We start from the raw sequence: 15,644 nt of genomic DNA on the forward strand, positions 1-15,644 counted from the left end.
CAGGCCACTGGGACAGGTATTGCCTAAAACTGGAGAGGTTCCTTAACAGCGTCAGGGAAGTCCTCAATTCCAGAGGCTTTTGAAGCCAGAACTAAGGGTTTTCTATTGTTGCCAACAACAAGTATCAGCTGAAGCCGATACTGGATGGAGGACTGAAATACACTTGTTTTGAATAACCCCCTCAGCTAGTCCCCGTATCAACAATAAAGTTTGACAGAATTTAAAATAAATAATGAACCTGCTGAAGTTAAAGAAAAAAGTGCATCACCTGCTTAAATATTTACTAGTTAAAACACACGTTTTAACCAAATATAATGGCAGATTTTTTCCTAAATTTCATAGGTTTTGTACTGATCATTCTATCATTTTAAGAAAATTGCATTTAAACAGTAATGCTTATTTCGCTACATTTAATCACACACACACACCAGAAAAAAAAAGCTCTTCAACCAGAAACGAAACACACACATCTACGTAACAAGTTCTAATACAGTTAAGTATGTTTCAGGAATTATCAGTACTGCAGCAGTGTTAATCAATTCTGAATTGGAATGCTGGAAACCAAAAGATTAAGACAGAACTACACGAAGAGTATTTTTCGTATCTTTTATAGGACAGAAACCTTTGTTCATGTCTTCTGGTAGCCATCATCTTCTTTTGAGCTGCACCTACAACACAAAGAACAAGTAAACGAGCAACTTTATGCTTCTCCAGAATAGCTTAAAACAGTTCTGTAGGCATTAAGGGGCATCTTTTCTACTGCTTTGTTTCTGTATCACCAACTCATTTCATTGTTTTATATTCCTATTTTAAGAATAAAGTACAAAGCAACAGAAAGAATAAGCTATTACTACATCTGTGTAAAATTGCCCTCAGAAGTGCTGCCTACGCTGTAAAAGTGCCAGTTACTTTCTGTATTTAACTAGCAAGCAACTAGTATTTCATTAAACGTAAAAGCTCTTTTTTTTTTATTTTCTGTATGAACAAGATACCTTAGTATGTGGAAATAAGGAGAGATTATTTTTTTATTAAGAATTTTACAATATAAATTGAGAAGAGACAGGTTGAAGGTTCCAAATAGGCATACAAAACCACCCATCTCCTGCTTGTTTTCGTAGTTAGTTCATTACATCTCCTCGGTGGGGTATTCCCCACCAGCAGAATGACTGCTTTGTGTCATTTTTCCATTCTTGAGTGCACTAAGAGTGCATGATTGTTGCCATTATGTACCTAGATGGATACAAAAACCCTTCTTAGTTCAAAGAAGTATTATAAAGTCCGTGAAACCAGTGGGGTTTTCACAGCTTTTCAGAATACATTAATAAAAATGAAAAGATGAACTTCTTAATATTGTCAAAGAGAACACTAAAACAGCAGTATGGACCTGAAAAGTTTGATTCTGGTTTCCTCACGCTGCATAACCAACTCAAATGTTTCAAGCTGTTTTAACTTGTTGCTAAATGTTTATCTACACATGCTGTCAGAAATAACCTTGTTAGGAAGGTGAAGTTGGTGTCTCAGCAAATCAGACCCATGGAGTAGGCGTTGAGTGGCCTGTGACTCGCTTTCCTTTTTCTCTTTCAGCACCATCAAAAGGAAAAGTGAGAAAAACAGCACAAACATTAGTTAAAGCCTGAATTTAATCCCACGTCCTACAGGAATAATTTCATTACAATGAAAGCAGACAGACATTATCTGTAGGGTTTTTTTGCTTTGTTTTTGTTTAAGCACTGATAATTATAGATCGAATTAACATAGCCTACAGCTCTCCCAAAGATCATAACGTTTAATAATCCCTTTAATTAAATGATTAATAGGAAATGCAGGGGTGGTTCTTACGAATTACCTGATTTACCATCACTGAAGACAGATTCTTTTAAAAATGGCTACAAATGCCTTGTTCACAAAAGACTTTATTATCTAATGATGCATACTGAAAACATACAGAAATCTGCATGGTCCACTTTACATGCAGCAGAACAATCTTCACTTTACAATAAGTAAGTGTCAACTGTTTTATGCAAGAGACAACACTTTAAAGTCACATTTCTTAAAGAAAAGCTTCATTTACAAAAGAAATAAAAGGTAAAGAAGCAATTACCGCTTTTAAAAAGCAGCTGCTTTGTTCAAGAGTGGAAGGTTTATGCCTGTATTGAAAGACAACATGATCACAAATAATGAAAACAATGAACAAATGAAACACTTTTAGCATAAAGCAGTACACTTTCAAAATGACATACAAATAGTTAAAAATTTCATTATGTCGTCTATCTATCCTTTAGATATAAGGTCTTTCGAATGAGATCCCAACATATGTAATTACTAAATGAAAACTCTTCTGTAAGTATTGGTTCTATGTCATAGTGAATTGTATTTAACAAAATGTATACAAAGTCTATAGCAAGTTGATTAAAAAAAATTAAAGTAATAAGAAACAGTACACTGAAGGCGCTCTATCCATCAAGTGCGCACTCTCAAAATTTTAAATGTGATGAACAGAACAGAAGCTGTAACTATGCCACGGTTGCAATGCCAGAAAATAAAACAAGATCATTTATCAAACATGCAGGGAATTCTGCCACAACGCTATTGTCTCTCATTTGTCAGTTGTTCCAGTAAAATAACAGCTTAAACACCGGTGATGTTGATGGGTTAGCTTACCTTCAGTGTACTGAAAGTTGTACACAACCTGCTTTAAAAGAGGAGACCATCCCTGCGGGCAGGCTCAAGAAGGAACAGACCCCCTTCGGCACTGACTACACCAAGGGCATGCTGCTGTGGCCTGCACACACACACCTAGGAAAATGTGAATATAAACAGCATTTATGCTGGCCATTTTTTAAAGACAAAAATGAAGCCAAGTCTGCTAAAAACAAATCAACCACCCAGTATTACTGCTCTTTTTTTTTCCTTTCTTTTTTTTTTTTTTATAACAGATGCTTTTTTTTTTTTATAATATATACGAACTGCAACCATATACATTAGCATTGTACTTCTGTGCAGTCTTGGCAATTAAAACAGTTCTACAGTGAAAATTTTCACATAAGACACAAAACAGAATTACTCTAACATTTCTAAAAGAAATATCAGCCTTGATGTTAATTCAAATGTATCATTTCTTCCTCAACTTTGCAGGGGAAATATTTATGTTTATATACATTAATAACTGCTGTGAAATTTCTTCAGTCTTTGTATCTTAATTACTCAAACCCTTTGAACTTCTTCATCTGGTTTAAATTTTTTCCTGGATGAAGGCGTGCTGCAGAGCCTGGTTGATGCTAATCCGTTTGGCTGGGTCTAACATTAGAATCTGGTCCAACAAGTCCTTTAGCTGGTGTACTTTTTTACGCTGGTCTTCAGGGAGTCGTTGGCACCCAATCAAGTCTGCTAACAGGTCCTTGGTTGGATTAATGGTGCTCATAACAGTAACTTTCTCCTACGAATACAAAAATGGCAACCTTGTAGAACAGAAGTAATGCACAACCCCCCTATCCCTTCTACAGAGCTTCAGCAGCAACTTTTCTGCAGGGTTCTCTCGTGCCTGATCAGCAATGCCCTTCGTCATCATATGGCCTCATAAATCCTCACGCGGGCAAAGGAAGAGAGTGGAAATAACGCTGTCAGGGGTAGGCCAGGCTGCATCTTTCGCCAACAGCAGGTGCATACGTGAACCTAACATGCCGGTTAACCGAGAACATCAAAATTCCACGTGGGAAGTTCCTGTATCTGACCGCTAATTCTGTGATTCTTGATAAATATACTACGTTAAAATGATACCGAAAGTAACAGTGACCTCCTACGACGTAAGCACATCATACTGAAGTTGGACATCCTTCTCTAAAATGAAGGCAGAATTTCTCTTATTAGTAATTTAAGGATAGATTACGTGGAGATACCCTGTATCAAGATTAAACTTAGATTTTTCTTAAACACGCTCCTACACTGTAGGAAAATCTCTGTTGCCAGTTTATAACTATGTAACCTGTCCAAACCACTGCAAAAGGACATTCTAGTGATTTATAAAAATCTTATTTTTAATTAAGATGTCAAGGCATGTTTGAAAGACCATACTAGTAGGAAAGCTTGGAAAAAAGTAATAGGTTAGTCGACACATTAAGGACTTACCCTTTCTGTCACTTTATCTACTTCTATATACATAAAGTTGAGATTTTGATCAAAGTGCTGATCTTTGAACACACCTTTTCGAATCATCTGGAAAATAAGGGAGAGGCAAGAGTTTTAGGCAAGTTCTCTGTGTCTTACAAGTTCCACAATTAGCATCCATGTCTACTAACTTATTGCAACATGAATAATTTAATAGTAATGAAAAATATATCAAAAGGACAGTAAGAAATGTCTAGATTGAATAAAAAAAATACAGTTCAAAACAGTTGAAAAAGGACACAGTATCTTCCATTGACTTACGTATTTTTTTTCAGGTCAGTGCTTAGAAGGTTTCTGCTTTCACTTTATACTTAGTCTATGAAAAAGAAGCTGTATACCTTCACTTCATAAGATTTTAAATCAATACAAATTATACAGTCAGAGCGATGTCTGCTATTTACTTGCTGTTAAGAGAAGATGTATATGATAAGAAACAGAATTCAGAGAGAAAAAAGAAAGTATGTTCTACTGTTCATTACAGCCGTTTCAGATATTAATTAAAAATCATACGCTTATTTTGCTTACCTTGTTTGGCATCTTTCCTTTGAGATCCATGGCTAGTTTCAACATATGGTTATTGGTTTTGCCAGGAAAGAGTATTTTTCCTGTATAAAGTTCATATAATGTGCAGCCTACAGACCACATATCTATACCATAGTCATAGATTTTTCCTATAACTGAAACAGAGCAATTCCAGTTAATTCCATAAAGGCAGCATTAAACGATATAATATCACAAAGCCAGACAGATGAAAAAAATTCTGATTTGTAAACTGTATTGGTGCTCCTCCTCTTAGGAATAAGAAGTCACCACAAAAGAAAAGAAGGATGCAAGCCTTTTAACTTTTACAGTATCCCTATTTTAGAAAGGGAGGTTTTTACCTAACACCCAAACTAATCAGCATGAATTAGGTTAGTAAAAAACAAGAAGTCAGAACAATACCTCTAAATTAAAACATAACTATAACCAATCAGAATGACTTCTCCCTGTCCTCACTGAGCTGACCACCAACATACATGAAGAGTCACACAAGCATGCTTTCAAAGTCTGAATTTTTGACTGCCATCATATTTCCAGAGTGATGTTTTGCTAAGACCAAACAGAGAGTAAATTCAAGTCAAATTCTCTTTTGCTAGTACCGGTATATCCTGCTACTGCTTAAGATACATGTAGCCAATCCAAATGTACTTACTGATTTCTGGAGCTCGATAAAATCTACTAACTAGATACGGTGTGATGTCATTATCTGCAACATGCGAAGCTGATCCAAAATCGCAAAGCTTTAATATCGTTTTAGACTCATTCACCTGAAAGTTAAACATAAATATCCATTAGCACTATTTGTAGACAGAATTACCAAAAGCACTGTGAAAGTAACAACACATTTAAGTCGGAGATAAGAAAAACATTCAGCCTTTAAGTGAGAAGTTCTTCCCATATTTCAATCCTTCCTCTCTGTATTCTAAGGAAACTGTAAAACCTTCTTAAATTGAAAGTGACGATTAATGTCTTCAGATCCTACAAAATACAAAGAAGGTCAGTTTCACGTGCTTTTCCCTTACCAAAATATCCTTGCTGGACCTGGATTTCATTCCAGATACTGAAATCGTATCAGTTTAGACTTCCAACTCCAGTATCCGGAGTACCACTCATAAAACAGCATATTATTCACGTATCTCATGCTTACACAGTAAATTCTACTGCTGTGATGGCAAGAAGAGAACATTTTAAATAAAATAAAAATTAGGAGTTTGTCACAGGGAAAACCAAAGGAAAAATGCTTGATTCCTCTGATGTAGCTCTCACTCTCTGCTAACCAGAACGTTTAATGGAAACAGAAAAGACAAAAAAAAAAAAAGGGGCATTAAGGACTTTTCCCCATTATCTCATTCACATAAACAAAATCTCCATCCAGACTCAACCAACCTACTTCCATTTTGCAGAAAGTAAGAACATTTTTCAACTACTGATAGAAAAAGTCCCAAGATTTCTCCTAAGAAAGGATACATACTGTCTTACTTTGGAAGATCTGCTTTTTAGAAAGATACAAGTGGATGCAGGTTTGTTTGAGAAAGACTACACTAAATAAAAGATTTTATTTAGATGCTGTATTGTGTTTCTTACTTACTATTTATACCACGATAGCATTTTATATCAAAACATGAACCCTTAACATTTTCAGTTAAAGTAAATTTTGACTTCACCTGAATTGACAGAATGATATTAATTTCAAATAAGTAATTTTACACTGTAAGACTGTGCAAAATAAGTTTCAATTATTTATTACTTACCAAAATATTATCTGGTTTAATATCTGCATGTAGGATATTGCATCTTTTAAGAAGTTTTAAAGCCAGGAACAACTGCTGGCTGTAGGAACGCACAGCTTTAATATGGAGTCCAACATCTTTCCCATACTTTTTCAACACCTCTCGTAAATTCATACTATTAGAAGAAAGAAAGGGAGAGAGAGGGAGAAAGAATAGAAAAGAGCTTAACAAAGAAAAATATAGTGGCCTCCTAAACTGTACGACAAACTCAAAGAAACCAGTCAGCTTTAGACATTTTTGGAGAAAAGCAGCATTCAACTTAACATACATACCGCTCCGTTAGCTGCAGCAATGAAACAAAAATGCTGGTCAGTCAGATCTATCCTATACTGTTATAATTACTTACTAGACTGGACTTACTTAGTTCAGAACACGTTTTTAATCAAGATTAATTTGAGAGGATTTATTTGCACATGAACATTTGCATTTTCTTAACAACTGTACCGCCTTTGTACTCGTTTTCTGAAGAAATAAATAAAAAAGGAAGTACGCAAAAGATACAAGTTGAGGAGGCGATTTTCTGATGACTTCAACGGCAGATAAAAATACCACAATTCCAGGACAAGAACATCACTGCACATAAATAATGTACTAGTGTGTTATAAAGAGATAGGGCAGCACAAGCAAATAATGTGTGGTATGGCTTATTGATGAAAATATAATAGTAATTTCATAAAATTTGCATTGCTTCAGCATTTAACTTATCTTCACTTCAAATATGGGAAAAAGTTAAGATATGACATACACAGAAAACCAATGTCTCTAAGCAGGAATAGGAACTAAGGCAATTAATATATCCAGATCTATCATAAAACAGTCTCTGCAATTAACCTGTCAAAAGAGCCTAATTATTTAAAGAAAAAGTGAGCATGCAAAGAAAGCACTGTAACAATTTGCTTCCTTAGACTGCTGTTATATATGTACTCTTCACAGAATATAGAGCATTTGCTGAACCTCTCTGGGAATACATTCTTAATCCAAACCCTTAAAATAAAGAATTACAAAACCTAAGAAAAATATTGTGACACACACACACAATCATTAAGAGCAGCACTGGTGAGATGAACCATCTTTAATAATACATTATTTTGTTTCACATATTGTCCAGGCAGAAAGTTCACAATGACACTCTTAAGTAAATCAGAAATAGTTCAGTAGTCTGTGGATTTGTGCTTCCAGTTTTTTGTTTTTGTTTTTTTTTTTTTAATTCCTTGCATTCTTGTATCTTGGCTTATAGAACAAGTATCAGAACAATAGCCAAAACCAGAAAGGTAAAGATCACTCAGCAGTACTTTACTTTTTACAGAGAACCTCTAACATTTGTCAACTTACCTGAGCGGCTCAAATACCAGACAGAGATGTTGTTTGTGGTAGAAATGCCTGAACAACCGTAGACAATGAAACTTGTCGTCAGGATCTGCATCATTGAGCTTCTTCAAAAATTCCAGTTCTTTTAGGCCAGTTTTTTGCCTGAAAACAAAGAAATATGATTAGAAAACAAAATCAGTGACATTCTAATACTTTTCTTAAATCTAGACATTCACTTGTGCGGTTATAGTTATCATGAAATGAGAAGTGTCTTGTCATTCATTACTTAATGTACCATGGCTTTAAAAAAAAAAAAAAAAAAAAAACAAAACACAACAGTGGTTTGCTGTCAGCGTCTACACATTGGGTAAGTTTATTTAATTCTTTGATTTTCACTGTGCCTTTGTAACCTACTTATCCTTTCCTCCTCCTTCCTGGCTGCATGTAAAGCTAAAATTAGATTTCCTCCTGTAGTACGACACTTCCGTTTCAAACGGCACTCACTTGAGAAGTTTACTTTTTAAAAAAGCAGTACTTAACCACGTACATTATTAAAAAAAAGTTTTAAGCTAAACTGACTTTAAAGTCAAGTACACACCCAAACTGATTATCTAGATGATATAGCAAACTGAAATAGCTTATCACCCCCCCCCTTTTTTTTCTTTAAACTTTTCTAGATACCTATTCATATAACTCAAAATAACCCAGTTATACACACAGCAAGACAACTTTTAAAACTTCCAAGGTAAAATGTACGGAGAAGATTTTAATTTAAGTTGTCTTTAATGGAAGAGGACGTAATACATGACTGTAGAAATACTGCAGCAGATACTGAAAATGAATATTATAGACAAGTCCTCACATATTGTAGTTTAATAGATCATACTCGTTAATGTTCACTCATTCGGAAAGACCTCAATTTTTTTTTATTTCAACAAGGAGAGTCCCATCCCTTTTGATATATCTTATATATATGCAAACACATAGAGAACATACAAAAATAATTAACGTACAGAGGTCTTTTTGTAAGTTGCACATGACCTATTAGGATCCAACCCAGAGCCTGCCAAATCGATTTGGTCCATCAAAACAAAATTTTTTACAGTCCACAACTCCCATCTCGAAAATTTTTAGGGCCGGGCAGGCCTCATAATTAACTGTAACCTCCTTTCTTGTTACCATTGTTCCCTGCAGTTTTGCAAATGAGAAAGTGCCTGATGAAAATGCAAGTACCCTTCTCCTGTGATAGCTGTAAAGAAGTGTGGATACATAGTCCTCAAGCGCTTCCCATTATCTGGCTCATATTAGCAGAAAAGGCAGGAATCACAGCTGTAATCTGTTACTTCACTTGAAACAAAGGGAGATTCAAATCACATCATGAAAAATTTCCAACTGTTACATATGCTTTATTATTATTATTAAACAAAAACATTACTTACATAAGTTCATTGTTCCTGATGATTTTAACCGCTACTTCTTGGTTTGCTCTCGCCATGTCCCTGGCTCGCACTACGTTACTGAAGACTCCCTGACCAGTGTAACCATAGACATTGTAACGTTTATCTAGAACTTCACCTATATTAACACCTGAAGGATAAAATCAAGCAGTTTTAAGAGTTATGAGTGACATACATAATGAAACTTTTTATGAAAAATAAACCATTCTGTGTAATTCAGAAAAACAGGATAAATGGTATAATCGCTTAATTCCATAGTGTACGACGTTTTATATCACCTAGCTTTGTGGAAATTATGGGGAACAAACTGTGATTCTGCAAGCCTGGAGTCTTTTCAAAACTGAGGTTAAAACCTGCATGCTCATTTCATCCATGACATTACACGCTCAGTGAGGGCACTGTGGTACGTTTACATTAGAATAATGTTTCAGTACTCTTTACATGAGGTCCTTTGCCATTCAGCACCCTCATTCTAGCTGTCCTTGCAAATCATGAAATACAACTTACGGTAATAGCCTTCCGCGTCAGTCCAGTTATCCCTGAGATTGGGGTTTTCTTTGAAGTCTTTTCCAAACCCAGCAGCCCTTAGACGAGCACTCTGAAATAAAAAGAAAAGTAACAGCTTTGCTTGCGTGCTCTATGTTTTTCCTTGATGTTTACTTACCAAAAGCCCTTTTTTCCTACCAAAACACTGTTCCTCTCCCACAGTACAAACACACTTATCTTGTAGCAGAGAGAAACTACTGAACACAAAATGCTATTTACATACCAGTATCTAAAGACTGATGCAAGGAAAGAGGATGGGAACAGCCAATAGAACTATTATTAAACATAAATGGCCAAAGTTTCAATTAATACCCACAAGAAATTTATACAAGTCACGTTAGAATGCACATTTTGGACCATGTGAATAAGACTTTTTACTTACAGTATGTTTGTAGTAATGAAGTTTAGTGATTTGCGGGGAAAATGTAACTGTTTAAGCCTTGAATTTCTGTTCATTCAATGCCATTTCACAGATTTCATACTATTATACTTACGATCATAAAATTACTACTGTTGACATCTCTTAACAGAATGGTCAATATATTATCACAAATTCAAATCTATGAGTAGTAAAGAATATCTTCAGTTGAACAACAGTTTCTGGAAGGGAGAACTGCTCGCGCACAAGCCATTTAAATCCCTACTTATAACTTTCAAATTTTAAAAGCCCCCCCCCCCCCCCCCCCGCTTATTATTATTACCAGTGTTACTAGAGTGACACCATGACAGCCTTTTGTCATCAATGCTTCTGTTGTAACTAATAGATTACGTCTGCCATAACCCAAGATTAACTGGAGAATGTCTAAGTTAAGAAGAAAGTTGTTGTGACTTATTTCGCAGTGCTGTGCACCAGCAACAATGGGGTAGATTTACAGAGAAAAGCAAGTAAAGTCTCAAAACCAGTCACTGGACTGCCAAGGGCACTTCAGCACATTTACAGAAAAGCTGCTGGCATAGTGCAAGAGTAAAAACAGGAAATGCATCTCTTCATCAAAAAAAACCCCAAGCCACCACATCACTCGAACACAGCATCATTAGCAAATTAAAATATCTTACACAGACACTTTTTAATTAACCATACATGAACCTCTGAAAAAAGCACATATTTATAACAGTGCAGCATGGTAACATTAACATAAAGCGTAACTTATAAATAAGTTTATAACTGTGTGCTGTTATAGGTCCTATTCAAACAACAGGTGAATACCCTAATTGCTTACTCTGGTAAAACTCCCCCTTAATTTCAGCAGGTTTTCTTTCACTGAAATATTAATTACGAACTACTTCGTCTGCCTTGGCTGATCAAAAGATTCAGAACATAATATCCAGTCAGCTACACATGCTTTTACAAATCAAAGTTCCCACAAACCTCAAGTGACAGTAACTCTCTTAACAAAAATCAAGAAAGAAAAAAAAAAATCATACATTTTGTCTCCAAGAATTACCTACATCAAAGTATGCAGCGAACATATCATCCGATTCTGTGAACATATCGGGAGCTAGCAGTTTCTTCTGAGCTGAACCTTAAAATGAAATTTAGATTACTCAACATGAAAAAGACGACGAACTAATAACTCTGTTACCAGAATAATTCGTGACTTGGTATCTTTACAATACAACCTAAGATCAGTAAGTATGCTGGCAAACAGGTAGCTCTACTAATGCTTCCAGCAAATACCAATTTACATTCTAGAAATACAAAACTCAGATTAGATGAGTTCTTCAAAGCACTCAAAAATTTACACCTCCTTGAAAAATTAAGTATAATAGCTTTCAAATAATTCACACAGCAGAAAGCAAAAGTACATACTTACATGTTCCCTACAGATAATGACTATATATATGTATAAAAAGAAATATAAAGTGACTGGCTGTATATATAAAAAAAAAAATACAGACATGCTTTCAATATACAAGTTCAGGCTTTTCTGCTAATCACAAGGCATTTTACTAAAAACCAAAGTTATAAAGCCCAGAAGCTGTTTCTTTGGAAAACGTTTTCTTCAACCCTGTCAAAAAGGACCGCGCGTATAGCTTTTAGCAAAGACAACATTAACTATTATATTTAAGGGAAACATTTTTAATGTAAGCAAGATTATCCCTTTTTCACCTTTTAATGATCTTTAAAGTCCCAAAGACATTTTACTTGGTTGATAAGATAAAAGCAAAGAAATATAAATTAAGTACACGTCAGCGAAGGCAAGTGAACTTCAAACTATTTCATAAAACACATTATGGTAACATCCCTTCACGACCACGGTAAATCACAGACACTCCCTTTAGGGTATTAAGCAAGGGAGAAAAATAAACTGTTAACCTCAGATGCTTCAGGTCTCATGATGCATATAGCCAACCGCTTTCATACAGAATAACTAGACTGAGATCTTCTGGCAGCATCAAAAACTCTCATCCATCATGCTGCCACCATTGTTTCAAGGTACAGACCTGTCACCTGACACTATGGGGAGACAGGTTACACCATTGTTTCAAGATACAGACCCTTCCAGCAACTTCCTCAAATTTTCTTTTTAGTTCCAGTAACTCACACTTGCACTGGGCTACAATGAGTTATTAACTAGTTCCTTAGCAACTTACTATCCTGCCTCTATATGAGGTCAAGATATAAATAAAAAAAATGGCTTTTACAAAGAAAGATGATCCACTGCTTCCATCTGTTGTTATAGCCACCTCCAACCCAGAATCCTACGAATGTGAAAATTCCCAGATTTGAGTGTAACTGATCTGTTTTTAAAAACAAACCTTTTTCAGATCTTAAAAATGTCTATGTAGTTGACAGTTATATTTTCATATACTTTAGTGGACAAAATTAGAAAGCAGTACAAGCCTCTGACAAAAAAGGAAAAAGATATTGTCTGTTAATAAGAAGACTAAGTCTAAACTTGACATAAATCTCACATAAGACCAAGTCTAAACTTGTGGTATGCAAATAAAGTAAGATAGTTCTTTCCACCTACGTTGCAGGAGAACAATCTGAAAACATACTGCTCAAGGGAACACCGGGACAAACTACAGAGCAGTACACCAGTCCCAAAGCGAAGCATCCTCTAGAACATAGCATATTTAACCCCCAAGGATACATCTAGCGCATGACGTGAAATACAAGCTAACTGTCCAACCGTTTCCTGAGGGATGGGGCAGGCTTCACAGCCCTTGTTAAACACCAGGCTGTTGCAATTAAACTGTAAAGAGAAACTGAAGTAGTTAAAACTAGCTCAGGTATGTCCACACAGCAACTAGTCACACCTTTTGACTACTTGGACAATAATTTTGAAAGTAATTCACTTTCAAAAGACAAAAAAAAAAAAAAAGACAAAAAAAAAAGCAAGCAGATTTTCAATATTACAGGGTGCACTGGGAGATGTTCCGTGTTCCTTTTGCCGCAGCAGGCATAAGGCAGGTTTTCTATCAAGATGAATTTCATTTCAGTATTGCTGTACAATAGATTATGTGCAGGGAGCAAGAGGAGGAAACAGCCACTTCTTCAGCAAGAAGTTATGCCACCAAAAGGGACTTACTAGCAATGACTCTCCAAAGCCTTAATTGTTCTAAATTACTGCAGACCCACCTATATTCTTCTAACACAGTGGCTTTGGCCAAAAAAAGGGACAAAACGGGCATGGTTTCCAACCCACCCCAAAATAAAGACTAGGACTATATTAAGCTTCTAAGAAAACAACACGCATAAGTGAAAAGAAAAATTTTGGAAGTTAAAAAGGTTGATTCTTAACTATAAAGACAGACATCATTACTTGCTCTTCCAAATTTATAGCATGAATTGTGTTAGGAGTTTTTAGAAATAGAGAGAGCATGTTCCATTCATATCATCCTCCTTAACTAGCAAGCTTTATTTTAATGTTGTAAGTACCATAATATTCATGGAAACATTCTCAAGTTCTGTCCAAAAAGTCAATCTACTTCCAAGTCTGGAAGTCTATAAGGAAACTAAGCAAAATGTCTCTTCTGAAGTGCTCCACTTAAGAGTTGAGCTTTCATAAAGTGCACTATACAGTGAGATTTCAGATTCTTACCGTTGTTCTGTTCAACTGTCATGAGGTTGTGCTTGGCTTTTACTGATGCCTCAAACGTGTCCACATTTTCCCGTTCGTACTCCTTAACATCAGCAGCTACTCTTTCTAGGATGTCGTCTGGCGAATTTGAGCGACTACGCGTACTACTTTGAGGACTGCTTGGTTCAGATGGTACAGATATATTACTGTCTTCTGTCTGGCCTTTGTATTTCTAAAAATAAATTTAATTATTAATCTCACCATCACAGCTTATCACAATTTAAACATTTTTATACTCACTTTTTCAATGGTTTGTACTAAACCTTAATCTTTGCTTTCATAATCACCTACATCTCTAATGGCAACAGATTATTTGCAGAATGGGACACAGCCTTTGAAAACACATTTTGCTACAATGCACCACAGCCCAGACCATAAAAGACGACTGAAAAATTCATGTGTGTCCTTTAGGCTTTTACATTTCTGTAAAAAGTGATTTTTATTGATGATTAACTATTTTGTGGTGCGTGACAAAATGTCAGTACCAATAGATTTATTACTAAACCATTCTGGCACACAAGTAGTGAAATAAAGTCTTTAAGGAAAAATTAATGATCTTACATCCTAGAATCTTTTCCATTTTTATTAGTGTAATGGTACAGAAAAGTAGTTTTTAGATTCAGGTTTTTTATTTGAATTGGAAATCCTGTTTATTCATTCGTTCTTGTTGAAAAATTTCAGATGCATTAAAAAGCTCAAGACAACACCTTTACAAATTATTTTTTTTTTTTTAACTCAAGTAGTATGAAATTATACAAACGTCACCTCCTCTCCCAAAAGTTAAAAATCAAACTGAATAAATGCTGATACCACTCAGTTATCAAGGTCAAACTATTCAGTAATACAAGCAGAGGTTTCCCATTTAGGGAATGAAGCTCTGGAATTTGCTTCCTGCACAGACCAACAACAGGTGTAACTGGCCTTTAAAAATAATTTACTTCATATGGTTTTGCTCACTCGTAGTTCTGAAGGATTTTACAATGGGCTTTGCACAGAAGTCAAACGATGAACAGTATTTTTAGTGCTGCTTAAAATAAACAGCACATTATAACCGTGTTTTTGTAACTAAATATTAAGTAAATATGCTACAGCATTTTTCTTAGGATGATCTAACTGTGTGCCAAATCCCAACTTTAAAAAAAGATACCCGACTTGTGCTGTACAATTACACCCCCTTTGGCCACAGCTCCCTCTCAGGGGTCTCGATCACATATTACCTGTCACTACTGTTACCTTCTTATCAGGAATAAGTAGTTTATGGGAACTCACACGTGTAACCGAATACATTATCTACTTTCATGAAGAGGGAACCCATGTCAGTGGCTTATGAAGTTTTGGAAATGGACAAGGACAACTCCTACTTGAAACAAACTGACTAGTTAGGTTAATTGGTATGTAACTTAATGCTATATTGACATTATGATACCAATGATACAGCTCTGAAGAAAACCTACTGTCCTAGGTACTTGCCCATGCTATCCCACACCCCCTGCCGCTCATAACATTCATAACATTGCCTTGGGGAAGATCTCTGGATGATATTCTTAAATTGCTCATTAACCTTAGACAAAACCAAAACAATATTCCCAAGAAATACCAATAGAAGTATCTTAACTACCCAGGGATGAAAAGTTACTGTAACGAAGTGGGCATGGTGGTGTTGGGTTGACGGTCGGACTCGACGATCTTAGAGGTCTTTTCCAACCTTAATGATTCTATGATTCTATGAAGGAGGAAACATCATAGAAGAA

The 15,644-nt window shown here is 35.5% G+C and overlaps 1 protein-coding gene across 1 annotated transcript in view; it reads right to left on the reverse strand.

The window, feature by feature from the left end:
• Positions 1-1,893: 1,893 nt before the first annotated feature.
• Positions 1,894-15,644, reverse strand: part of PRPF4B (pre-mRNA processing factor 4B) — a 23,187-nt gene continuing 9,436 nt past the window's right edge. Inside the window, exons 6-15 of the mRNA XM_009279229.1 lie at positions 13,855-14,065; positions 11,255-11,328; positions 9,767-9,857; positions 9,242-9,389; positions 7,827-7,964; positions 6,456-6,609; positions 5,357-5,471; positions 4,690-4,841; positions 4,126-4,212; positions 1,894-3,436 (exon numbers count right to left, since the gene is read on the reverse strand). Of these exons, the coding sequence (XP_009277504.1) occupies positions 3,233-3,436; positions 4,126-4,212; positions 4,690-4,841; positions 5,357-5,471; positions 6,456-6,609; positions 7,827-7,964; positions 9,242-9,389; positions 9,767-9,857; positions 11,255-11,328; positions 13,855-14,065 (1,374 nt within the window). The 3' untranslated portion in view covers positions 1,894-3,232. The remainder of the gene's footprint in view (positions 3,437-4,125; positions 4,213-4,689; positions 4,842-5,356; positions 5,472-6,455; positions 6,610-7,826; positions 7,965-9,241; positions 9,390-9,766; positions 9,858-11,254; positions 11,329-13,854; positions 14,066-15,644) is intronic.

This window comes from Aptenodytes forsteri, unplaced genomic scaffold (genome assembly GCF_000699145.1).
Source record: "Aptenodytes forsteri isolate BGI_AS27 unplaced genomic scaffold, ASM69914v1 Scaffold81, whole genome shotgun sequence".
Lineage (NCBI taxonomy): Eukaryota > Metazoa > Chordata > Aves > Sphenisciformes > Spheniscidae > Aptenodytes > Aptenodytes forsteri.